The sequence below is a fragment of the Sprattus sprattus genome (genome assembly GCF_963457725.1).
Source record: "Sprattus sprattus genome assembly, chromosome: 21".
In the NCBI taxonomy this organism is placed as follows: domain Eukaryota; kingdom Metazoa; phylum Chordata; class Actinopteri; order Clupeiformes; family Clupeidae; genus Sprattus; species Sprattus sprattus.
In genome coordinates, this window is record NC_137919.1 from 12,119,524 (window position 1) to 12,144,523 (window position 25,000).

Genomic DNA, 25,000 nt, shown 5'->3' on the forward strand with positions numbered 1-25,000 from the left:
GCAGCTCACTGTGTAGAGGATCACTACACTGCAGCCACTGAGGAGACAGTTACTGCACACACACACACACACACACACACACACACACACACACACACACACACACACACACACACACACACACACACACACACACACACACACACACACACGTCACCAAAAAGAGTTCACGGCCACTGGTACCCTCTCTCACTCTCTTTTCCTCTCTTCCCTTTCTCACTCTCTTTTTCTGTTCTCCCTCTCTTACTCTCTTTTCCAGTTCTCTCTCTCTCTCTTTTCCAGTTCTCTCTCTCTCTCTCTCTCTTTTCCTGTTCTCATTCTCTTACTCTCTTTTCCAGTTCTCTCTCTCTCTCTTTCTGTTCTCATTCTCTTACTCTCTTTTCCAGTTCTCTCTCTCTCTCTTTCTGTTCTCTCTCTCTCTCTCTCTTTCTGTTCTCTATCTCTTTCTCTCTCTTTTCCTGTTCTCCCTCGCTCACTCTGTTTTTCTTGCTTGACTGCAGTCGAGCGTGTGGAGTGGGCCGTGACCGATTGCCTTCAGCTCAGATTGGCCAAGAAAGTACTGGTGAACAAACACACACACACACACACACACACACACACTCTCACTATCTCCCATAGGCACTGTCAGTGGTGTGTGGGGTGTGTGTGTGTGTATGTGTGTGTGTGTGTGTGTGTGTCTTTGTGTAAGGGGTGTGTTTGTGAGTGTGTGTGTGTGTGTGTGTGTGTGTGTGTGTCTGAGGGGTGTGTGTGTGTCTCAGGGATGTGTGTGTGTGTGTGTGTGTGTGTATGTGGTGACTTAAGCTCATGATGTGTGCCTAGACTGAGGGACTGATGCAATGTAAGGCCACACATACACACACACACCCACACACCCCACAGCTGACCTGCAGACATGACATTAAGTTGTGGTTCAAAGAGGTGTGCGTGGTGAAGAGAGAAAGAGAGAGAGAGAGAGAATGATCTATAGGGAGAGAGAGAGAGAGATGTGTAGGGAGAGAGAGAGAGAGAAAGAGTGAGTGGGTATGTGTGTGAGACACAGACAGAAAGATGTTACGCACCAAGTGATACCAAGACAAAGAAGACTAGTCATACTTCAACAGTGTCTTGATCTGATAGAACAGGATCTCATTTCCACCCTCACACACACACACACACACACACACACACACACACACACAGAAGCACAGGTGTAGTGTTTATATCCAGATAAAGCCAACCAGTCAGCCACTCCCTTTTGGTCTTACTCATTGGCACCTTCCCTTTGTTTCATTCCATTCTGTCACACTGAGGACACTCACACACTCACTCCGGAGAGGAGAGGAGAGAAGAGGACAGGGCGGAAGGAGGGTGGCGAGAGGGACTGTCTGTGCCCTGCCCTCCCTTACAGAATCATCTTAAACCATTGGAGCGTCCGCAAAAATGAAGTAAAAAAAAGCAACACTGAATTATTTAAAAACAAAAAAAACGCGCCAGGCCAGGAGACCTGTGCAGCCAAGAAAGGCGCGCCGAGCCGGTAATAAGAGGCTGTGTACACTCACACACCCGACAAATCACCTTTCAACTCGAGCCATACACCCTCACATAGTCATTAAAGGGGGGCTTGGGAAGGAAGGGTGGGAGAAGAAGAGTCCAACATAGCTTAGAATAAGTCCTGTAAAAAATGCAGTGTGTGCGTTTCTATACTTTTCTCCAAGTATAGGCGTGTGATTGAGTTTGGGCTCACACTATGGGCTGCTGATGGTGCATAGAGGTGAAGAACTCAGGTGGCCTTGGGCAGGGAGGTCCTTCTCCCCTCAGTCCTTGACAACATTATCCATTCTGTCAAAACACACGCAACGCAAGCGAGACCAGTGTCGCGTCTGTCGCTCTGTTTATAGACCTGTGGTTTGTAACGACAAGGGCTGCAGACGGCATTCTGTCTGGCGAGGACAACAGTGGGCGACGATCAGGCAACGTGGACCAGGCGATCGGTCAGCGGCAAGGCGACTCTTTTGTTGTGCAACTTGTGTGAGAACGTGCGCTGCTTGCAGAAACGCAGAAACGACGTCTGCTGCAAGAGCCATAGTTACTCCGTTTCCGTTCTTCTCCGCGATTGGGGAATTGGGTAACACTGCCTTTGTTTTCGTGACGTGTGTCAACAAGCCTTTACTTGTAATTCAGGATAATTTAACTCGTTCACAGTCAACTTGGACACCGGTATAATCACAACAATATATTTGCGAGTGCAACTCCAGTATAGCTAACTTACCTAGGCACGCAGCTGGGCGAAGATCGGTCCACTTCCCACGTTGCATACAGGTTCATCTGCACCGGACGATTCGAGGTGATCGTAACCGGCTTGGAGGGTTGCGGAGACGGAACACCTCCAGTCTTCGGGAGCCCCGCGCGCTCCATGCTGGAGGTATGCGTGTCTTTTTAAACCAGCGGTGCTCGTGGGCTCCGTTTCTCCGCTTTCCAAACCTCGTAGATCTGCCAGCAAACAAAAAAACACTCGTCTATGACGACCTGTAAAGTTAACAATCCTTTTGGCTCCAAGCTTTTTTGAGTCTTGCGATTTCAAAGCCGAAGGGATCCGCAGCTTAAGGGAGGACACGGGGTGTAAGTCCTTTACCAAGTTGCTGTGGATGTTTTGTGTCAGTGGAGGAAGCGGAAATTTCTCCCCACCGACTAGCACACACAGCTCGAGTCGAATAGCTACGCCTCTTGTTAAAGACGTACACTTCGATTTAGAGGGGGTGAGTGACAGAGTGGGCACAGCATGAACGAGATATGAAGAGATGGTTGTTCAAATATCGAAGGAAAACGTTTTTTCCGTCTCGGTTATGACGCACTATTGTCGTTTTAACTGGCTGTCGGCAACACTGTTCCCTACCTTTTTCTCGTGCACGATTTGAACTGAGCGATTGGTAACGCTAACCTCCAAATGTCTACAAAAATGAAAGCCTAGAGGCTATTATAGACCACTAGGGGAAAATAACACTACAGCATGCTGGTTCATTTATTGTCTGGTCATGGTTCTGACAATATTAGTATGAAGGCTATGCATAAATACAAAATCATTAAGATAAAGCAGTAGCCTTTCTGTTTCATAGACAGGTACGGCCGTCAAAGTTATCAGAAGTGTGACACACTTTATCTCACAGTCAGAGCCCAAGGCACGATGTCAAGACGACAAGCAGCTCCCCACACGTGTGAAATTCACACACTTCACCTTGACACCGCCGTGATGACATTGAAGACCAAACGTTTTGACACACCTTAAGTGATTGACCAACTGTCATATCTGTTATTGCAGCATGAAATAGAGTCTGAGACATTAACGTACACCAAGACAGTCAACGGTAACCTACAGGTTTCGGGGTATGGGCGTGCCGAGCTCAGGATCCCCACCGCTATCTGATCGGTAATGTGTGACTCGCTGGCGAGTGTCACGGCTACAGCTTTCTCTGAATTAAGACGGCAGTGATGTGTGCAATATGAATTATCCGCGCTGTCACCATTTGCTTTGAAAGCCTGTCACGCAGCGCGTCTGATCGCAGAGCGCCATTATTCTAATAATTGAGTCTACACGTCCAAAAGCTCCCAAATGACCATCACATAGCCTATGTAAAGACCTACGGCTATAATTTAAAAATGACTCCAAGGCCAAGGCATGTTTGCTCTCCCTCATCGCTAGAATAACCTTAAAAAATGGAAAATCATAAAAGAGATTCAACTATCTTAAGTGACTCTTATTTATGCAAAGCGCAGTTTGAAATACTTAAAACCAAGGAGACTGCTTGACTTGCAGATTGATTTAAACTGCGCATAAAATCAGCATGAACTTCTGATCATTACAGTCGCCAAGCAACAGATGACTGACACACAGCCGTCGCTTATGGGCTTCGCGCGACCATTTAGGTCGTGCCAGGTGTTCTGCGCGCGACCCGCGGCCCACATACCGAGGTGAAGGAGATTAGAATCAAGAGGATTATAATAGCCGAGTTTATAAATATTTCTCGAGTATGACTAGTCTTTCCGCGATCCGATTTTTTTCACGCGCCAGCACGGGAGGCAACAGAAGGTCAGCATCCAATGTCGACCTACAGGAGACTGCGGGAACGCGCCTGCTGCTCGTACTCGCCAAACAGAGACAGCATTTTGTTCCATTACTCATGCATGAGCAACGACATCAGCACTGACATCACATGACTGCTCTGTCACGTCAAAACGCAGAGTACGACCTGCCTACCAGCAGGTTTACTCATAGAAATATAGCAAAGGCTACTCTTAAAGCTCTATAATGACCTCGGTCAGGTTACATCTGAAAGGCCTCTCACTGGACCACAGCTTCTGGCCAATGTTAAGGTTAACGAGAGGCCTACATCACTTGACAGCAATACTTTCTGATTTGTCTCAACCGCCACGACACAGCTGATATGTAAAACCAATGCCGTCTGTTTTTACAATGTGACAGGACTAAACTATGGCTATTATAATAAGGTTACCTTTATAACTATTCTAGGCTGCCGAAGTCTCCATACATACCTACAATTACTCATGTGACACCAACACAGTCAAACAAAAACTCAAAGTATAATCCTAGTCCAAGAAACCAGCCCCTTTTTGCCTTATCTAAAACCTGCAGTCACATGACGGCCTATTGGTTAATCTTCTCGGGGGGGGGGGGGGGGGGGGGGGGGGGGCACAACAATATTTGGATGTGTTTTAAGAACGGGGTCCCTGTCTGGATGGCAGCTTATCTAGCCACCTTCTCAAACGCACACACAGCCTTTCATTCACACACACACACAGCTTCTCAATACTTTTGAATGACTTCCCTCTTTTGTTACTCGTCCTTCCCCAGATCTAATCTTAAATAGAGAGGTGGATAGAGGCTAGTAGGGTGGATCTAATCTTAAAACAGGTGGATAGGTTAGCGGGGCGGATGGGAGGGTAATCCATGTCTTCTTCTGCTCACTTGGTGAGAGGCCTGTAGAGTAAGTCACGGTAAGGTTGCAAATCCAGCTGTGGTTCCACTGTAAGAGAGTTAAAATGAACTGTGAAGGCTTGATTCCAATTTATGGTTGTCCGTTTGTGGAGACATGGAAAGCCCTCTCCGACATTAAAAATCCTCTCTGAGCACCTCTCCGTGGCCTGACGTGCACCTTCCAAATTTTGTAACTATCCGCCTCCGTCAATTGATCAATTCATCAATACATCACTGTTTACCTTGCGGGTAAGAAGAAAGCTGGCTCCGACACCTTGCAAATCCCCTCAGACGTATTTTTCAGTTACAATAACGTTTTTTTTTTTTTACATTGCAGTGTCTATTTTTTTGGTAACTTATAAAAAATCTAAGCAAAAAACCTCATACAAACAACTTTTATGTACAAATACGACCATATACGGAGTTTGGTCTGCCTCCATCTTTTAAAAAAAAAATATTATTATTGCTTTGCAACACCCACAACCTTACGAGAACCATAAATGCAACCTTTGTTTGTTGAGGTAACTGCGTGACCATGCAGTAACAGAGTCGTAGAAGTATATTTCTGCCTTAAGTAGCCAATGTTTACAAGCTCTCTCTGTCTCTCGCTATGCAGTCTAAGTTCTCGGAAATCATGGTCTTACAATAAGGGGCTGGGTCAGGCAGATTCAAATAACAAAGGAGCAGAATAGTCTCTCTGAAATGTGAATAAGCAAGCGGGTTGTGGCTGGTAAAAGCCATGTGGGTTAAAAAAAAAAACACATTTGGGAAAACGGTATAGCATCTCATGGGTCTTGTCACTGACAAGTGAGAGATGAGGCCTAAAAGAGACTCTAAGGTCAGGACAACCTTTGGTCACATGCACCTTCAGATTCTAGTCTGCCGATTGGCTGCCACCTCTGGTTACCCACAATCCACTGCGTGTGTGGCCTTTCATATTCATCAATATGGATAGGTACTCTTGGCCAACACCAACGCCAGATGTTTGTCCAAATTACAATGTAGGCGTGCAGAACCCAAACTGAAGACAACCTAGTGATCTGGGGAAGTATCATCAGAGAATTTCAGACATTATAAACCATAAAGTCTGCCTCAAAAATGACAAGCTTAACATTTTACACCTTCATGTGTAGAAAACAGTCATTGTGTGTGTGTGTGTGTGTGTGTGTGTGTCGGCACATGCCTTGAATTGTTGACAGTCAGAAATCGGTGAAAGTGAAAATCTATTTGGGTCACAGATTCCTTAGCCATCAGCTGACTTCTCCTACAAACGTAAGTTACTGTTCCCCCCCCCCCCCCCTAGTGGCAGAGAAGTGCCACTGCATGTTGTTTTTTTATGGTGTTAGTGGGCCACTGGTTCAAGACCGTGAGCGGAAGGAAAGTTGGGCAGGAATTCTCAGAAACCAGAACAGGAAGAGGGCGTCAAGACGGCGCCAAAACACTGATCTAAAAAAATTACACTGCGCAGCCAAACTCAGAGGCGTTACGTTCTGAGGCTTGAACAACGTTTTAGGGTCGTTCAAAGACAGGAAACCAAGCTTGTATGCTTTTGTGGAAGGTTACAAATTGTCAGTTAATGATGTCACCTATTTGGTAGGAAATTCTGTGTTTCTAACTGGTGGAAATGGTTGTAAGGTTCGCACATTAAGATGACGGAGGCTGCATACACTGCTTTAAAAGGGTTGCAAGGTAAGGGTTAGGGTACATTAAGATGACGGAGGCTGCATACACTGCTTTAAAAGGGTACAGACTGGTCTTTTATTTACAAACAAAAAAAAGTGAAAATCCATGAGAACTAAAAGCTACAAGAGACATCTTTTTGGTGTGTTGTCATACGAGACACACCTCATCAGTGTGTACAGACTGGCAAAGTTACTAAAAACATGTTCAAATAACAAGTCACAATTTACAACACAGTGTGTAAATGCGAAAGAATGAACCGAAACCTTTAGAGGGACACATATTTAAAACTAGTGACTATGGCTCGCTCCTGCATGGCTGAGGCCGGTAAGAGGCATCTATGCTCAGATGTCATTTTTATGAGTCATGCACTCACGAAATGTTGGGCAACTGTTGTAGAAAACACACAAGTACTAGAAGCATGGTTCAAAATCATGTTGAGAAAAAAGGGGGTGTGTGTGTGTGTGTGTGTGTGACAAGTATTGCAGTCTCTCAATCTCTCTCTTTCTCTCCCTCTCTCCTTTCTTCTCCTCCTCTACCTTCATCTCCCTCAGTCACCCTCTCATCCGACTAAAACTTGAACTCCTTGTACTTCTTCCCTCCGCCACGTGTGTCCTGGGGCTGGGCCTTCCTCTTCTTTTGCTGTGGGAGAGAAAGAGAGAGAGAGAGAGGGATAAGAGAGAAAGAGGGAGTGTTACATTTGTTTGGTATTGGTCACGTGATTACTAATGTGGTGACCAAAACTGTTTATCAGCTTCAGTGCAGACTCACTATCAAGCGCACATGTACACACACACACACACACACACACACACACACACACACTATCAAGCGCACTTGTACACACACGTGCATGCACCACTCCTGGCCTGGCTTGTTCAGGCAGATACGGATAGATGTGGCAGTTACAGACAGGCAATGGAATGTGTGCATGTCCTTTATGAGTAAAAACACCAGACACATACTTGTGTATGATGCTGCCAAAAGGAAACTGAATTCTGCAGGTTTTTTTATAAAGTTGGGAACATCGCAGCAGAATATGCATATTCTGTCAACCGGAGTTAAACCAGAGATGCTATAAGAGGAGGCACATCACTGAGGGACAATGAGTTGGGGAAAGAGGAGGGAATCCGTAACACTAAACATGACTGCCCTGTGTTCAAAAGAGCCAATCGTATTGTTGGGAATTGTTTATTACCAAATGTTGCCATAGTAACAGTTGCGCCGCAAAATTTGGTGCATGCGCAGTGAGCAAGTCAAAAAGTCATGTGATGTAATTGTAATGTTTGACGTCCTACGTGGAGTTATCGATGTCCCACAATTAATTTAGATAGGAGCCTGGTCTCTTTCATTCATTTAGATAGGAGCCTGATTTCTCCCATTCGTTTAGATAGAAACCTGATCTGCAGAGTAGCAAGACATGCCAATAAGGACTTGCCTCTTGGACACACAAACACACTCCAGGGTTGAACACACACCGACCGAAACGCAAAAACACAACTGCACCCCCTCCCTCCCTCCGACCCTCCCTCCGCCCACACACCTTATGTTTGGTGGCATGTTTCATGCCAAACATATCCACTTCTTTGGAACTGCGCTCAACTGCCTTAACACACACACACACACACACACACACACACACTCCATCTCTCACCTTCTGTTTGGCAGCGTGCTCAGCCACCATGTCGCTGAAGTCCTCCTTCTCCACCTGGGCCTGCTGCTCTCTCACGTGCTCCTCGTACTTCTGCGTCATGGCCATGGGGTCCAGCTCCAGCTCCTCAGGGGCCAGAGCCACCTCCACGCCCTGGCTGTCGCCCGCGCCGCCCGCCTTACGACCCGCCATCGCCTGGAGGAGGAGGAGGAAGAGGAGAGAAAGAGTTTAGCCTGAGAGTAAAGACCGTGATTGAGTAGAATAGGAGTGTGTGTGAGTAGAATAGGAGTGTGTGTGTGTGTGTGTGTGTGTTCAATCCCATTATACAGCGCCATTAAAGTGCCTCGTCTCAAAGGGCTTGTCAGGTGTGTAAGTGGGAGAGTGAACGTCAGCACAGGGTTTAGATATGAAACTGTGTGTGTGTGTGCGTGTGTATGTGTGTGCACGTCTGTGTGTGTGTGTGTGTTTACCCCAGAGACGTCGTAGATGTGTGTCGAGGCCATCATGGCGGCGCCCACGGCCGCTGTCCTCCTCTCTGGCAGTACAGTGAAGAGCTGAGGAGTCTCATTTCTGTAAGCACACAGACACACACACACACACACACACACGAACACACACACACGAACAGAAACAAACACATAGACACACACACACACACACACACACACACACGAACAGACACACACACGAACAGACACAAACACACACACACACACACACACACACACACACACACACACACGAACAGACACACACACGAACAGACACACACACGAACAGACACAAACACATAGACACACACACACACACACACACAAAATTCATGAAAACTAGCAACAAAATGTTAAGCAATACACTTCAATTCCTTTCCATGCATTCATTCCATTGTATAAGGTTAAAGATCTCTTTGTAAGGATGAGTCTAGAAATGATTGGTCAGGACGATCAACATGATGACACACACCAACTTCACAAGGAGCATGTACAATAAGGTTTGCCTACAGGTCCATCAACTTTCAGGTAACACACACACACACACACACACACACACACACACACACACACACACACACACAAACAAACAAAGCAAACGACACATACCCGTCCATGGCTTCTTCAATCTTCTTCTTCCTCAGCTCGATGAGCTCTGGGGTCTCCATGCCGGCAGGGACCGAGGAGAAGCCTCCAGGAGTGATCAGACCACTGACAGATGGAAAGAGGGATGAGGAGAGAGGGAGAGAGAGAGAGAGATGAGGGATGAGGAGAGAGAGAGAGAGAGAGCTTGGTGACTGAGAACACACACAATTCTACAGCTATAGCCCTTCTACCTTCATTTGACAAGCGGGCAGCTCAGCAGGCAGCAGAGTTAATCAGGACAGAAAAGATCCAACACAGTCTGTAGATCACCATATGCAATCTGAATCTGGACAGATATAAAGACTATCCTTCCATTCATTGTCTGTCTTTGGTGGATGAATACAACATGTCTGGGATTGAAGGCCTCGACTGGGAGTCTGCATGTCAGCTGGATTTTTTGTGCGACTGTGAAAGTGTAAGTGTGTGTGTGTGTGCAAATGGGCTGTGTGTGTACCTGTCGGCGGGTGTGAAGAAGCCAGTCTCATCAGGCTTGTCTTCGTCGCTCTCTTCCTCCTCCTCTTCCTCAGACGACTCATCATCTGACGGCTCCAGCTCTCCCCACGGAGTCCGATCCACCTCTTCCTCCTCCGCCTTAGCCTGAGAGAGAGAAAGAGAGAGCGAGAGGGAGAGAGAGAGAGAGAGAGAGAGAGAGAGGCGAAGGAGGCAAAAACCAACGGACAGAAAGAAAAAGGGTGCAATGATAAATGGTTAGAGGAAAATACATCACTTTTTAAAATAAAATGTATTCCTTTTTTCCAACAAACTCAAATGAACATGCCTCTCCACAGTAAGCTTTTAACACATTAATATAATATTCACAGACCACTGAGCAAGCTTGACTGGCATCACAACACCCAACACCCTTACAGTAGAAATGCGCCAAGTAAACAGAATTGATCTCAACCAGGCACATTGTGCGTGTGTGCGTGTGTGCGTGCGTATGTCACACCTGGAAGTCTATAGCGTTGGTCCCGAACACGTCTCCATACAGCGGCTTCCCCGTCTCGTCCACAGGAGGCTTCCCCCAGCCCCCCGCGTGGTACCCGAACGAACATCCCTGAGAGGCAAGGAGGGAGGGAGAGATTCAGAAGAGGAGGAGAGGGGGATGAGGGAGGGAGAGAGGGGTTTCAGAAGAGGAGGAGAGGGGATGAGGGAGGGAGAGAGGGGTTTCAGAAGAGGAGGAGAGGCGATGAGGGAGGGAGAGAGGGGTTTCAGAAGAGGAGGAGAGGCGATGAGGGAGGGAGAGAGGGGTTTCAGAAGAGGAGGAGGGGATGAGGGGTTTCAGAAGAGGAGGAGAGGCGATGAGGGGTGGGGGGGGGGGGGGGGTGGGAGAGGGAAATAGGGTGACAGAGGAAGAATAGATTAGTTCTCTGCATTCTTTTGTTCACCAGGAAAAAGGGTTTAAGAGATTAGATTTGAGTGACAGAGAATAGATAGAACGGTATACTGCAGTATATCCCAGAATAGCACATCATCAGATAACAGCTACAGACAGAGGGATGGAGCAGCCAGAGACACAGTCATTATTAGCCCCGTCTGTCTACAACTGTTCATTTGAAACGCATCACGTCTGAGTGTGTGGGTCACATACGACATGTCTGACGTCTGTAATGAGTGTGTTGTTCTCAGGTCTGTGGTGTCATATGTGACCAACACACTCATTACAGACATGTCTGTTATTTTCAGGCCTGTGACGTCTGTAATGTGCACATGTCTGTTTGCCCCTGTTGTGTCTCCATCTGTCTTGGAGTGTCCCGTCTCCGTCTGTGCAGGTGTCTCCGTGAGTGTGAGTGTGTACAATGTGTGTACGGATGTCCACTCACGTCAGGAATGGGAGCGTTGAGTCCAGGGATCTTCAGGTTGGGGTAGGAGGGAGGAGGGCCGTACCGCTGCATGGCGATCAACCACGGAGGGGGGACCTTGTGAGAGTTCTACACACACACACACACACACACACACACACACACACACACACACAGAGAGAGAGAGAAAGAGAACAGGGCATGAAGCACCTTCCCGAGACATCCTGAGACGGAGTGTGTGCAGTTAAGAGTTGAACTCCTCTGAGACGTTAATGAAGGCAGCTCAGCGCTCTATTCCAGCCTCTCATGGAGGAGTGGAGGAGTCTCAGAATAAGAGCACGGCCTTACTGCTGAACCCACCAGCAGAGAGAATGACAGAGGTAGAGAGAGGGGTGCAATGACAAGAGAAAGAGAGAGAGAGAGAGAGAGAGAGAGAGAGAGAGAGAAAAAGAACAGAAGAACAGGCAGAGCTTAGAAAGGTGAGGTGAACAGTAAGAGAAATGAAACAGGACTGATGTAGAGAGAGGGAGGCGTTCTCACAGGTCCAGTGGGCACAGAGAGAGAGAGAGAGAGAGGGTAAAGAGAAAGCGAGAGAAAGAAAGAGAGGTGCTCTCAGAGGTCCAGTGGGCACAGAGAGAGAGAGAGAGAGAGAGAGAGAGAGATAGAGAGAGAGGGGGTAAAGAGAAAGCGAGAGAAAGAAAGAGAGGTGCTCTCAGAGGTCCAGTGGGCACAGAGAGAGAGAGGGGGGAAAGAGAAAGCGAGAGAAAGAAAGAGAGGCGTTCTCACAGGTCCAGTGGGCATGCCCAGGGCGTTACGCAGCTCATCAGACAGATCACCCGGCTTCTTCTCCTTCAGACGAGTCTCAAACTCCTTCCCCTGAGAGAGAGAGAGAGAGAGAGAGAGAGAGAGAGAGAGAGAGAGAGAGAGAGAGAGAGAGCGAGAGAGAGAGAGAAGGAATGAGAGATGGAACATTGATTTACATGTATAGTGAGCATAGAATATTACAAATAAAAACACACTACTTAATGTTTTATGAAAGTTATAAAGTTTTGCCATGAAAGAGAGAGGTACCTCGTAGTACAAATCCCCATGGATGGTCAGCTTGGGCTTGATCTGCCATTTGAAGAAAGCGTCGTGCAGCTTCTGGTAGTCAATGTCGATCTTGCCCATCTTGGGCCGAACCTTCTCTCGCATCTTAGTCTTCATGGTCTTAGCGTCCTCCTGCAAACGGCACAGACGGAGGGTTCAGACTCTCAGTGTGTGTGTGTGTGTGTGTGTGTGTGTGTGTGTGTGTGTGTGTGTGTGTGTGTGTGTGTGTGTGGGCTTAGACATCACTCGGGCAGATAACTTAGCCCAACTCCACAGTTCAAATGCACACATTTTTACTTTGGTCACTGTATGCATCCAATGACACTCTTTATAGTAATGATCCACACAATGCAATTCATAGCAAAACCTCTTTTACAGATTTAAGATTGCTACTTCAGTTAGTACCACCTCGCTCATCTTTGGATCTTTCATTATTGTTATTATTTTTATTTTTGTCATGTTCTTTTGACTGTTTTAATGCACTTCAGCTTTTTTAAAGTCTCTCATTTTTCTATGTTCCTTTGCAAAACACTGCAAATGACCAATGTGTGTAAAAGTTGCTTGTATAAAACATGTATAAACTTGTGTGTCTGTGTGTGTGTGTGTGTCTGTGTGTGTGTGTCTGTGTCTGTGTGTGTGTGTCTGTGTGTGTGTGTGTGTGTGTCTGTGTCTGTGTGTGTGTGTGTCTGTGTGTGTGTGTGTCTGTGTGTGTGTGTGTCTGTGTGTGTGTATGTCTGTGTGTCTGTGTGTGTGTCTGTGTGTGTGTGTGTGTCTGTGTGTGTGTGTGTGTCTGTGTGTGTGTGTGTGTCTGTGTGTGTGTGTCTGTGTGTCTGTGTGTGTGTGTGTGTCTGTGTGTGTGTGTGTGTGTGTGTGTCTGTGTGTGTCTGTGTGTGTGTGTGTCTGTGTGTGTCTGTGTGTGTGTGTGTCTGTGTGTGTCTGTGTGTGTGTGTGTGTGTCTGTGTGTGTGTGTGTGTGTGTCTGTGTGTGTGTGTGTCTGTGTGTGTGTGTGTCTGTGTGTGTGTGTGTCTGTGTGTGTGTGTGTCTGTGTGTGTGTGTGTCTGTGTGTGTGTGTGTCTGTGTGTGTGTCTGTGTGTGTGTGTCTGTGTGTGTGTGTGTCTGTGTGTGTGTGTGTGTCTGTGTGTGTGTGTGTGTCTGTGTGTGTGTGTGTGTCTGTGTGTGTATGTGTGTGTTCATACCTTCTCCTGCAGTGCCTCCCTCATCTCCTGGATGCCGGTGCGCTTGATGAACTCGGGCAGCTCGAAGGGTGGCTTCTCGATACCCCTCTTGCCCTGGAGGTACTTGCGCTTGAAGCACCAGTGGCGTGGCACGGGCACGGTGTTCCGCGTGGCCTTCAGGTGCACCAGCAGCTTGGGCTCCTGCGCCGTCACGTCGTGCATCTCCACCACGTCGGGCCGCGCCACCAGCTAAGAGGGGTCAAAGGTCATAGGGTCAGAGGTTGGGGGGGTTCCCCACATACAACACTAGGACACTGATTTACAGAAGGCTTCCATTGCAGCACCACCTTGTGAACTTTGCCTGCTACCTTCTGCTCTGCTCTGCGAAAACCCCAAGCATGTTTGGCCCTCCTGTAGTTCCATCAGGGCTCCAGATGGTGACTAAAATGGCTGCCAGTGCTCCTAAATATTTAATTTTGCGACCATTTCTTTCTCCATCAGTCACCAGGGGCAACCGTCCCCCAGGAAAAGACATGTCCTTCAGCAAGCTGATGTATTAATGTCATGTCGTGACACGGTTCTACGTTAGAGAGTGGCCAGAACAGGTTAGAAGACACTACATTGTGACTACTCAAAAAGTCAGATGACTTGGCGCAGTGCCTTATATTGATTTGATGACATGGTGTCTTACAGTCCTGCTCACCATTATTGGCACCCCTAGTGAATATGAGCAAACAGGCTATGAAAAAATATGTCTGTGCTGTTTATCCTCTTGGTGTTTCACTCAAAATATTCACAAAAATCTTACTTTTTCATTGAAGTAAAATTATCAAAAACAACGGTTGAGATTAAATAAATATTTTTCCCAAAAACATGTGTGCCACTATTATTGGCACCCCTAGAAAAATCTTATAATTGAAATCTAACTGAAGTATATTTCCAGTCATGTTTAACATTTTTAAGTTCACCTGTTTAATTATGAACTCTTAAGAGGTAAACCATGACTTCCTGTTCCACTGACGTACAAATATGACGGACGCAGGCCAAATTCCATTAGTCATTCATAACAATGGGAAAGACCCAAGAACACAGTGACGATGTGCGATGAAAAGTTGTTGAGCTGCACAAATCAAGAAATGGACACAAGAAAATCGCGTACCAGTTGAAAATACCCATTTCCACTATCATGGAAATAATAAAGAAGTTTAAAGCGTCAGGAGATGTTAGGAATCGGCCTGAAAGACGATGTGTGTGTACATTGACCCCCCACACAGTGAGGAGGATGGTTCGACTGGCAAAATAATCTCCAAGGATCACAGCTGGAGAATTGCAGACATTAGTTGAGTCTTGGGGTCAGAAAGCCTCTAAAACTACCATCAGCCGCCACCTACATCACCACAGGTTGTTTTGGAGGGTTGCCAGAAAAAAAACCTCAGCTGTCAATCAACAACAAACTAAAGTGCCTACAGTTTGCCAAATGGAAGTCAGACTTTCAATTGAACTGAGTTAAATGGTCAGATGAGGCCAAAATAAAGCTTTTTGGCAAAAACAACAAAGGTGGGTTTGGCGTAGACAGAAAGATAGCCATACAGAAAAGCACCCCATACCCACTGTGAAGTATGGTGGCAGATATTTCATGCTGTGGGGCTGTTTTTCTTCCAAAGGTCCTGGACATCTTGTTAGGATACATGGCATCATGGACTCCATCAAATACCAGCAGATATTAAATGAAAACCTAACAGCCCCCTCTAGTAAGCTTAAAATGGGCCATGGTTGGACCTTCCAGCAGGACAATGATCCGAAGTATACCTCAAAATCAACACAAAAATGGTTCACCGACCGCAGAATAAAGGTTTTGCCATGGCTATCACAGTCCCCCGACCTAAACCCCATAGAAAATCTATGGGATGAGCTGAAGCCGAGTCTACAAGCGTTGACCTCAGAATCTGGAGGATCTGGAGAGATACTGTATGTAAGAATGGTGTCAGATCTCGTGCCGTGTTCACCAACCTTATCACGCATTATAGAAGACTCAGAGCTGTTATCTTGGAAAAGGGAGGCTGCACAAAACATTTAATTAAGGGGTGCCAATAACTGTGGCACACATGTTTTGAAGAATAATATTTATTTAATGTAAAAAAAAAAAAATCTCAATTATTTTACCTCAATGAAAGATTTTTATGAATATTTTGAGTGGAAGAGCAAGAGGATAAACAGCAGACATATTTTTTCATAGCCTGTTTGCTCATATTCACTAGGGGTGCCAATAATGGTGAGCAGGACTGTATATTGATGACTTGGTGCAGTGCCTTATATTGATGACTTGGTGCAGTGTCTTATATTGATGACTTGGTGCAGTGTCTTATATTGATGACTTGGTGCAGTGTCTTATATTGATGACTTGGTGCAGTGTCTTATATTGATGACTTGGTGCAGTGTCTTATATTGATGACTTGGTGCAGTGTCTTATATTGATGACTTGGTGCAGTGTCTTATATTGATGACTTGGTGCAGTGTCTTATATTGATACACAGAAATTACCCTTGAGGATGAATAAAGCTGTCTATCTTTAAAGTGCCGTAGGAACCACAAGCCAGTGTATAGATATCAGCCAAGGAAATAGGAAAAGTTTCTATTCCAACAAGTCATAAATAAGGCCACTTTTTGTAGTTCTCTCTTGTTGATTCTATTTACAATTAAAACCTGTTGGATTTGACCTATGTGTACCTGTGCTGTTGATCTGTTACCTGCTGAAAAACAACATTGATCTGCAGTTTTACGCGTGTGTGCGTGTGTGTGTGTGTGTGTGTGTGTGTGTGTGTGCGTAAGTGTGTGTGTACGCATGTGAGTGTGAATGTGTGTGCGTGCGGGCGCTACCTGTTTGAGTTCAGCCACGGTCAGTCTGTTCATGCGACGCAGCTTCTTCTTGGACATCTTGGGGCCGTCAGTCTTCACTTCCTGTGTAAGACACGATGGGGAGGAGCTTAGGCAGAGCCATGAGTGGATTCTCAGAGACAGAAAAGACATGCCATCAATCTACTAGCCCGGCCTCTGTGGTTTAAGGTCAGGTCATAAGGTTGAGTTTGATGACAGCTACTTATGCATATCCTTACTAAACACAGAACATGATCACTGCCACAGACAGACAGACAGACAGACAGACAGACAGACAGACAGACATCACTACTCTTACATCATCGCTGTCGTCGTCGCTGTCCTTCTTCTCCTCCTCGAACCCCTTCTTCCTGATGGCGGTGAGCTCCGGCTTCTCCGTCTTCTCAGGCTCCTTCTCCTTCTCCTTCTTGATGTCGTCCGTCAGCTGCAGGGAGGAGAAACGTTCACGCCGCCGGTTAGGGAGTCACTCTACATTCTGCTCTCTTCTCTCCATTTCAGTGCCATCACAGCCATTAATGTTATCACGTGACTCCAGGAAGTATCGTCAATATCAATAGATTGTGCAGTTATCATTATAGGAGTGCTGTCTCACGCCTAAGGATAATTTCATTTTTATAGACTGACATTATTGTAGTTAGGAAATGACTAACTGACAGTGATAAAATGGCTTCAGCTGATATGGCTGATGCTGAAATGACGTGTCCTACAGGGCCGCTGATAACCCCATTACAAAGTGACAGTGTTACTGCATCAAGGGGGACCTTGGCTAAGAGCTTGACATTACAAGACATGACCCCTCAGGAGGTCAACATTTCACTAACTGAATATAACGTGAAGAGTAATATGATGATGTCCGTGACAACGCTGACACACTGCTGTAAGACTAGTCTCCAGCCGACGCGTCTGACCTTGAAGGCTTCAAAGATCCTCTTGAAGAAGATGAAATTGGGGTCGTAGATCTCTGGCTCCTCGGTGACGTACTCGATCTCCACCTCTGGCTCCTTGTCCTTGTCCTTCTCTTTCTCTCCTTTCTTGTCGTCCTCCTGCTTCTGAGGCTGGTTCTCCTGGTCACGCTTCTTCTTCTTCTTCTTCCTGTTTCGACGGCGGCGGTTTTTCTGACGATGGAACAAAACACAAACAAACAAACATATAATGAACAATAAATCAATTAGTGTTGTGAAAACCTATTAGTGATCAGTTGTATTTGCCGCCACATCCTTTATTTAGAAAGGACTACAAAGCTCCTATCGTTAAATATCTATTTGGTGCTTATAGCCTTCTGTAGCTGCAGTTCCAGACCGACCTGCAACACAGGACACGCTCAAACATACCTCCTTTTTGGAGAGGCCGGAGTCGTCGTCCTCCGTCTCAGACAGGGCAAGGGAGCTGTTCAATTCTGCTTCTAGAGCCTCGTTTTCGTCTTCCACTGTACAGAATCAGACACGTACGTAGACACGTTTCAAATAAACGACTAAACATAAACACACACACATTGAGATTTTGGTCATTGTATTATTAAATCATGGTGTATTTTCAGTGGAACTAGGGGCAGGGCAGTTTTAAATTCTGGACTGCAGGGAGCCTCCTGACCTGGGGGGACAGTGTTGAGCTGCTCCTGTCGGATCTCCTTCAGCTGCAGGATCTTCTCCAGCGCCTGAGGGATCTTGGGCCCGATGCCCACGTCTTCACCCTGCCAAGACTGGAACATCAGGACGAGAGAAAGAGGGAGAGAGAAAGAGGAAGGGAGAGAAAGACCGAAAAAAGAGAGGGAGAGGGGAGGGGTGGTAGAGACGAGAGGGGGAGAGAGAGAAAGCGAGGGGTAAAGACAGAGAGAAGGAGAGGGACAGACAGAACGACAGGTGTCGGGGAAGAGACATGGTTGGATAGAGAATAGGTTATAAGTCACTATTACTTAAGATGGAGGAAGGACTGTTCTGCTAATTCAGCAGGGGTGCACTCGTTCTTGAACACTGATCAGTGGTCCGTTCATTTCAATCAACTGCTGGGAGGCTTAATGAAAGTAGAAACTAGTTCACAGGTCAGTACCTCTCTGCCATCTTCTCCAGGTGGTGGGGGCATACGCTGCTTCTGGCTGGACATGGACATCATGGAAACGCCAGGGGGGGGTGGGCCACTCGTTGTCATAGCTACCAAGAAGATGGGGCGAGTCAGAAGATTGTATCCGCACACATCAGTACAAACTCACTCACTTCCTTACTAAGCAGGGTACACATTATTATCAATCTGGTAGCCTGAACTGCAACCTGTACTGCAGCCATACAACATGCCCTTATGAACACTTACTTACACACATGACTAGTCCATCAAAACATCACTCATACACAAGCATTAAGTGTGAATACAGAAACATGTTTGATTGATTGATGATTATTGATAAGGGAGGAAGGGGCAGGGGGGCACCTCTCATGGGGGGCAGGCTGGACATGGGGATGAGGGTGGCTCGGGGGCTGGAGTCTGGCATCCTCACGCCGGGGGGCCCCTGCTGGAGCTTCACAACCATCTCCTGTTGCCTCTCCTGCTCCAACATCACCGCAGCCTTTGGGGGGAGAGAGAGTGAGTGAGAAAGAGAGAGAGAGAGAGGGGGGATAAGTGACAGTGGAGGGAGGAGACAGACTGAGCATGCAATTTGTTTTTTTATTCTTAAAGGGACAAGGGGTTATTTTTTTTTACCTGGGCCAAATTTTTTACTAGGGTCAAAAACGATCATACTCGGCCCAGTATTGAGTTAAAACACTATAACTGGCTACCGCAAAAAGGCTATGTGATATAATCTATGTAGCAAAAAGGCTATGTGATATAATCTATGTGGCAAAAAGGCTATGTGATAAAGGCTATGTGATATAATCTATGTGGCAAAAAGGCTATGTGATGTAAACTTCTGGGGCAAAAAGGCTATGTGATGTTATCCTATGTGGCAAAAAGGCTATTTGATGTAATCCTATGGGGCAGAAAGGCTATGTGATGTAATCCTATGGGGCAGAAAGGCTATGTGATGTAATCCTATGGGGCAGAAAGGCTATGTGATGTAATCCTATGGGGCAGAAAGGCTATGTGATGTAATCCTATGGGGCAAGCGTCAAGGTAACCTGCTTGGTTGTGCCACAGGCTGGTATTGGTATAATCTCTCCCTGCAGAGATAGACCTGTGTCCGTTTACCTCCACAACTGTAAAGAAACTGTAGAAATGTACTCTTTCTGCTGTCATAAGTTCTTCCAGACCGGACGAATAGAAAGGTAAACTCATGACAAGAAAGTCATTTTCCAGTTTTTGGTTTACAGTAATTGAGGTGAACAGAGACAAAATATGACCCAGGTTAAAAGGTCCCCTTTCACGTTTGAATGAAATGCATTTAACAAATCCATTTGTTTTCGCCTAATTGTAGTTCAAAGGCAGTTTACACATATGAACCCACTCAAAAGAATGACTGGGCCTGACTGTACTGAGCCTTGGCGTTGATAAGTGGAGTATGGACTACATTCTAGAAGAGCCATGGTTCATTAGTGGAGTATGGACTACAGTCTAGAAGAGCCCTGGCTTATTAGTGGAGTATGGACTATAGTCTAGAAGAGCCATGAGTGGAGTATGGACTACAGTCTAGAAGAGCCCTGAGTATGGACTACAGTCAAGACGAGCCCTGGCTTATTAGTGGAGTATGGACTACAGTCTAGAAGAGGTCCATTAGTGCAGTGTGGACTAGTCTAGAAGAGATGTGAGTATGGACTACAGTCTAGAAGAACCATGCATTAGTGGAGTATGGACTACAGTCTAGAAGAGCCCTGGACACACACTAGACATCCTGACTGAGTGTGTAGTGAGTGTGTAGTGGAGTATGGACTACAGTCTCACCCTCTTCTGCTGTTCCAGAAGCTCCTGCTCCTTCATCTGCTCCTCCATGACCCGAGACTCACCCTGTGATACAATACAAAATGTAATTAAAAAACAGAGACACACAGACACACACACACACACAACTTTAAGCCCTCTTCCCAAACACTGTCAAGTTTAGCACAGACACACATTGTTTAACAATATCTGACTGATAAGTAAACTGTTTCTGTACACGTGTACAAAGCGTCCATATGGATACAATACTGTTGAATCACACTGTGCCAACCTAGCCATGCATAGTCCTTCTATATAGTGCTTGACCAAACTTTGATGGCCTTTTACTCTTGGAGCCCTTAGGTAACTGCCATACTTTCACATATTTGCAGATGTATTTACAGACATACATAGACACAGACAGACGTCCAGACTGACGTACACACAGATACACACACACACACACACACACACAGACACACACACACACCATGGCTGCCCGCTGCTGTGCCATCTTGAGTGGGTCCGGAGACATGCCGGGCGGCTCCATGCCCATGTGCATACCAGGGGGAGGGGGTGCGCCCATCATGCTCATGGCTTGCAGCATGCCCATGCCAGGGGGGAGCGGCATCGGGGGGATCGGGGGGAGAGGCGGGATGCCCGGCATCTGTGGGGAGTAGTGTGTCAGCACATGTAAACACCCAGCAACGGCTACGTCCACTGCAAATTGAATTTACTTCAAGGCCTACTTCATGGAGGATGATGATGATGGGGGGGTGGCATCTTCTACATGACTTACACACATATTTCTTTGCCTTCTTTAACTAAACAGTTTTTCAGTATTTAGCATACATTATATTAAAGGTGGAGTCTGTGATTCTCTGTTCCTCATAGCCCTCTAGCTGTCAGTTCAGTGATTGCGCTAAAGTAAAAAGAAAACTCAGGTGTTCGTACACAGCCCTTGCTTTGTAAATGGGAAACGAACGTAGTGGTTCGGACACCAGCCAATCAACACGTAATCACAACCAATCAACACGGTGCTTCAGGAGCACGGAACGGGGTAGTGTCATTTGATTAGCTGTTGAGTTCATATCAACCACCTTTTGTGAAATCGCAGCTATATAATTATTCTCGAATAAGAGTAAGCTAGAATATTTCTGGGTGTTGTGGTAGTGAGGATGAGCAAGAGAGACCTCTTCAGAGAGATCACCACTGACTGTAAATCTCCTGTGAGATGACTACTGACTGTAACCTCTTCTGTGAGATCACTACTGACTGTAAATCTTCTGCAAGATCACCATCACTATCATTAGTGAGACAACAACAGTAACAAGATAAAACCCCTCACCTGTGTCATTGACTTGTCATCTCCACCTGGCAGGTTGGGTTTGTTCAGAATCATGCCCGTCTACAGAGAAGACATTCAACCAAATGCACACCATAGAGGAGAGAGAGAGAGAGAGAGAGAGAGAGAGAAAAAAACACATTAGACTATATTCAGATCAACTACTATTTATCGTAACTTATAAAGCTTTCATAATAACACTGTGTACATTCAATGTATAAGGTATCGTTTCATATATTTTCAAAAATGACTGTATAGACAGCGAATCACAACATTACCTGCATCACGTATACCTTCAGTCGGTCAATCAAGTCATCTCTCGGCCCTGAGGAAAATAGGACATTACTCTTAGCGTCTACCGATTAAAGCAACAAGCACACATAACATCATCAGTGATAAACACCCCCGTGAAGCAATAGCATACAGTCTCTTATCCTACCAATCCTCGTGGATTCACCTTGGTCGGCCGACAACAAGCTGGCTACCTTTAGCGTTAGACTGTGTTTACACTGGAAGTCTCTAATAGCTTTTAACCGTGTTATCATTACTCGAATTTAACTGTTAGTTGCCAAATAGCTAATTTAGTACACAATGCTTCCTTGACGCAAATCACAATGCTCGATGCACCAACTGCATGCAAATCTCACCTGAGAAAAAAACGAAAAATGCCCACACAATAATGCAATCAAGCATTCAAACGTGACCACCGATATATAACATGTATCCAGCTAGTTAACTTAGGCAACAGCTAATTCTCGTCGTATCCACTCCGTTGGCAAGTAAGCTAAACGTCAGCTAGCAAAACGATTTGTTAAGTTTTCCGAAAGTCCTGTTGCTTATCTGACCATTGATGGTAAGATAGATGAAACGTCCCTATTTCTGATAATTTATCATATATATAGTTAACCAGGTAGGTAGTTAACTAGAGTTTAATTTGACAAGGCCTAAGATGTGACCATGGAGGAAGCCTGGAGTTGACCTAGCAAGCTAGCTATGTAGCCGGATACTTGCGCCGCGCACAGAAGAAAGACTCATTCAATTCTCACCCATTATTGGTGCACCGATCTCCGCCAGTTTAGCTTGCAACTCGGGGATGCTCCATGTGTTCAGGGACACCACAGCACCACCCAGGTCGAACGGGTTGACGTCGGTTCCTGGTGGTCCGTCGCTAGCCATTTTAACTTTAGTTCATTCAGTCACACTGCAAACAACGCACACTAGTCGCTGTAAAGAGGCTCACGGGAAGGTTTTGATTCGCTCCCTCCTTCTTCTTGAACGTAAATTGAAAACGCTCTATCGCCACCTACTGTACTGGAATCTAAATTGACTCAAAATCATTAATTGTACTTCAATGGGCAATGAATACAAGCAGTGCTGCTTATGTGTTCAAGGTTTTGTAAAGACACATCGACCAGAGACAATCGCATGGAAGCATATTCAGTTGCCAGGTTAGTGAGTAAGGCGTAAAGGTGTATCTTATTGTATGGGTTATCCTGATAAATAAAAGTGATCCACTTAAGGGTGTCTTAAACCACATCCTGACCCTTGCTATCCTTCTCCTCAGTACATTTCAGTGTGATCTGAAATAGAATAAGCATAATTTTTGTCCAACTGTAGGCTTTTCATGTGTGGAGTTAGAAATGTGTGGAAACAGATAGTCAGATAGACACTCTGTGTAAGAGGAATCATTGTTCTCAATATAAAAACTGTGACATCTAATTAAACTAAATTCATTTTTATCATTTTATCATATTTATATAGAGCCAAAACAACAAAGTTGTCTTAAAGCACTTTACAGAACCCAGAGCCTGAACCCCCTTAGAGCAAGCACAATGGCGACATGGGCAAGGAAAACTTCAGAAACATGGCAGATAAAATCATACACATATCAAGATGAGCTTGCTAACATACTGTAGCCTACATGTGGTAAATGTACACAATGTATAAAAACATAGCATGGTACATATATGCATTCAAGTATTGTAGAACAGCTTAGTGGGTATATGGTGTGCATGTAAGGTGACTATTACAAGGGTAAGTAGAGTAATTGAACATACAAATATGTTGATGGTGGAAATGATTTACTTTGCAGGACAATGCTAGCACAGAGTATGGGGTAGAATAAGTGCATACCAGTGTGGTGGAGGTGGGTGGGTGTAGGTCAAGGGTTTCTGCTTGTAGAGGTAGAGGGACTACAGCAGCATCCCACAGTGAAGATAGTTTAGGCTAGGAGGGGGGGAAAAGGATAAAGTGAGTGGGTAAAGTTCAGCTGCCAATACGAGTGTATGTACTTAAGGGATACAGATGGTGATGAGGAACAGCCGCCAGCTTTGGCAGGCAAATCTCTTTATTTGTTTATCAAATTGATGTTTACTAACCAAATGTTCCCTCTCCTACAGCGTTGTAGGAGAGGGAACATTTGGTTAGTAAACATCAATTTGATAAACAAATAAAAAGATACATTTAGGTTAACAATTAACAGTTGGTAATATGATCATCCAATCAGTATCAGTACAGTATTAGCCTGATATGATATAGAAGGAGATGAAGAGAAAGGAAGTATGGGAATTTAGTTTATGTTCAGTTTTGACGGGTTCTGTTTATGGTTGGCTGACATGTCGCATGCGCATTGTTTGAGTGTTTGCTGTAAGCAAGTCTGCCTGTCAGTGGGCTTTACAACACGACACACCCTCTGACATATTTTTTCTGTGCCACCAAGAGGCAGTGTTGGGTCAACAGGCCTTATTTCAACAACGTGCAAATCAAGTTGCTCAATAATAAGTCCTTACTGTTAACGGGACAATGTTAACCTCCCACTTGCTTTATCCACACACGAAGATGTTTTGAACTAATAGTGCAACAATTTCGCATTATAGTTATCCATACTCTCAACGTTTGTACACACTCCGTGTAGCCTACAGTGCACGCATGCCGCACTGTACTGACTCGCCCGCGGTGACTGGGGAATGCGATGGGGCGTTAACGCAGAGGCGTGCCAGTTAACCGTGCTTTTTCAGTGTGCGAGTGTGTTACAGTACGGGGAGTCTAATGCACATAAACGGCCAAAATTCCCAACCTCTCTCTCCATTCTCTTCAACCTTGAAGAGGAGCACCAAAGGTAGGTTCAGTTAACTTTTCACCCGATCATTTCTCAAGAACTGCATGTGTCCGCTTCGTATGCTTTCGGTTGTTGTGCGGGGTAAATAGTAACCTAAACTGTAAATGCAACAGTCGGACCACATCTCCTGCTAAATTCTGGACACGAAACATCTGGTAAATATTCTCCGGGCTTGTTGTAAAACTTTCTCTTCGGCTACCGCTACCGCATTTCTACTCTCGGCTTTGACCAGGAAATCATAGGCGCATGGTAGCCGTACAATGAATGCGTTAGTTATTGTAAATAGATTCCCAGACT

General features: G+C 45.7%; 2 protein-coding genes across 2 annotated transcripts in view; both read right to left on the reverse strand.

The window, feature by feature from the left end:
• pacs1 (phosphofurin acidic cluster sorting protein 1) overlaps positions 1-2,394 on the reverse strand; it is a gene marked incomplete at both ends in the record, with an annotated part of 57,346 nt that extends 54,952 nt beyond the window's left edge. Inside the window, one exon of the mRNA XM_080859858.1 lies at positions 2,249-2,394. Within this exon, the coding sequence (XP_080715984.1) occupies positions 2,249-2,394 (146 nt within the window). The remainder of the gene's footprint in view (positions 1-2,248) is intronic.
• A 4,309-nt stretch (positions 2,395-6,703) lies between these two features.
• Positions 6,704-22,788, reverse strand: sf3b2 (splicing factor 3b, subunit 2). The gene is made up of 22 exons (XM_080859966.1): positions 22,632-22,788; positions 21,864-21,910; positions 21,589-21,648; positions 20,731-20,907; positions 20,265-20,327; positions 18,819-18,954; positions 18,444-18,544; positions 17,988-18,096; positions 17,729-17,823; positions 17,306-17,512; positions 16,696-16,821; positions 16,380-16,460; positions 13,524-13,751; positions 12,310-12,459; positions 12,025-12,114; positions 11,260-11,367; positions 10,386-10,493; positions 9,891-10,033; positions 9,401-9,502; positions 8,771-8,870; positions 8,304-8,495; positions 6,704-7,291 (listed from the first exon to the last, which is right to left on the reverse strand). Exons 1-22 carry the CDS (start codon positions 22,759-22,761, stop codon positions 7,220-7,222), a joined length of 2,625 nt encoding a protein of 874 aa, XP_080716092.1. The 5' UTR covers positions 22,762-22,788; the 3' UTR covers positions 6,704-7,219.
• Between the last annotated feature and the right edge of the window lie 2,212 nt (positions 22,789-25,000).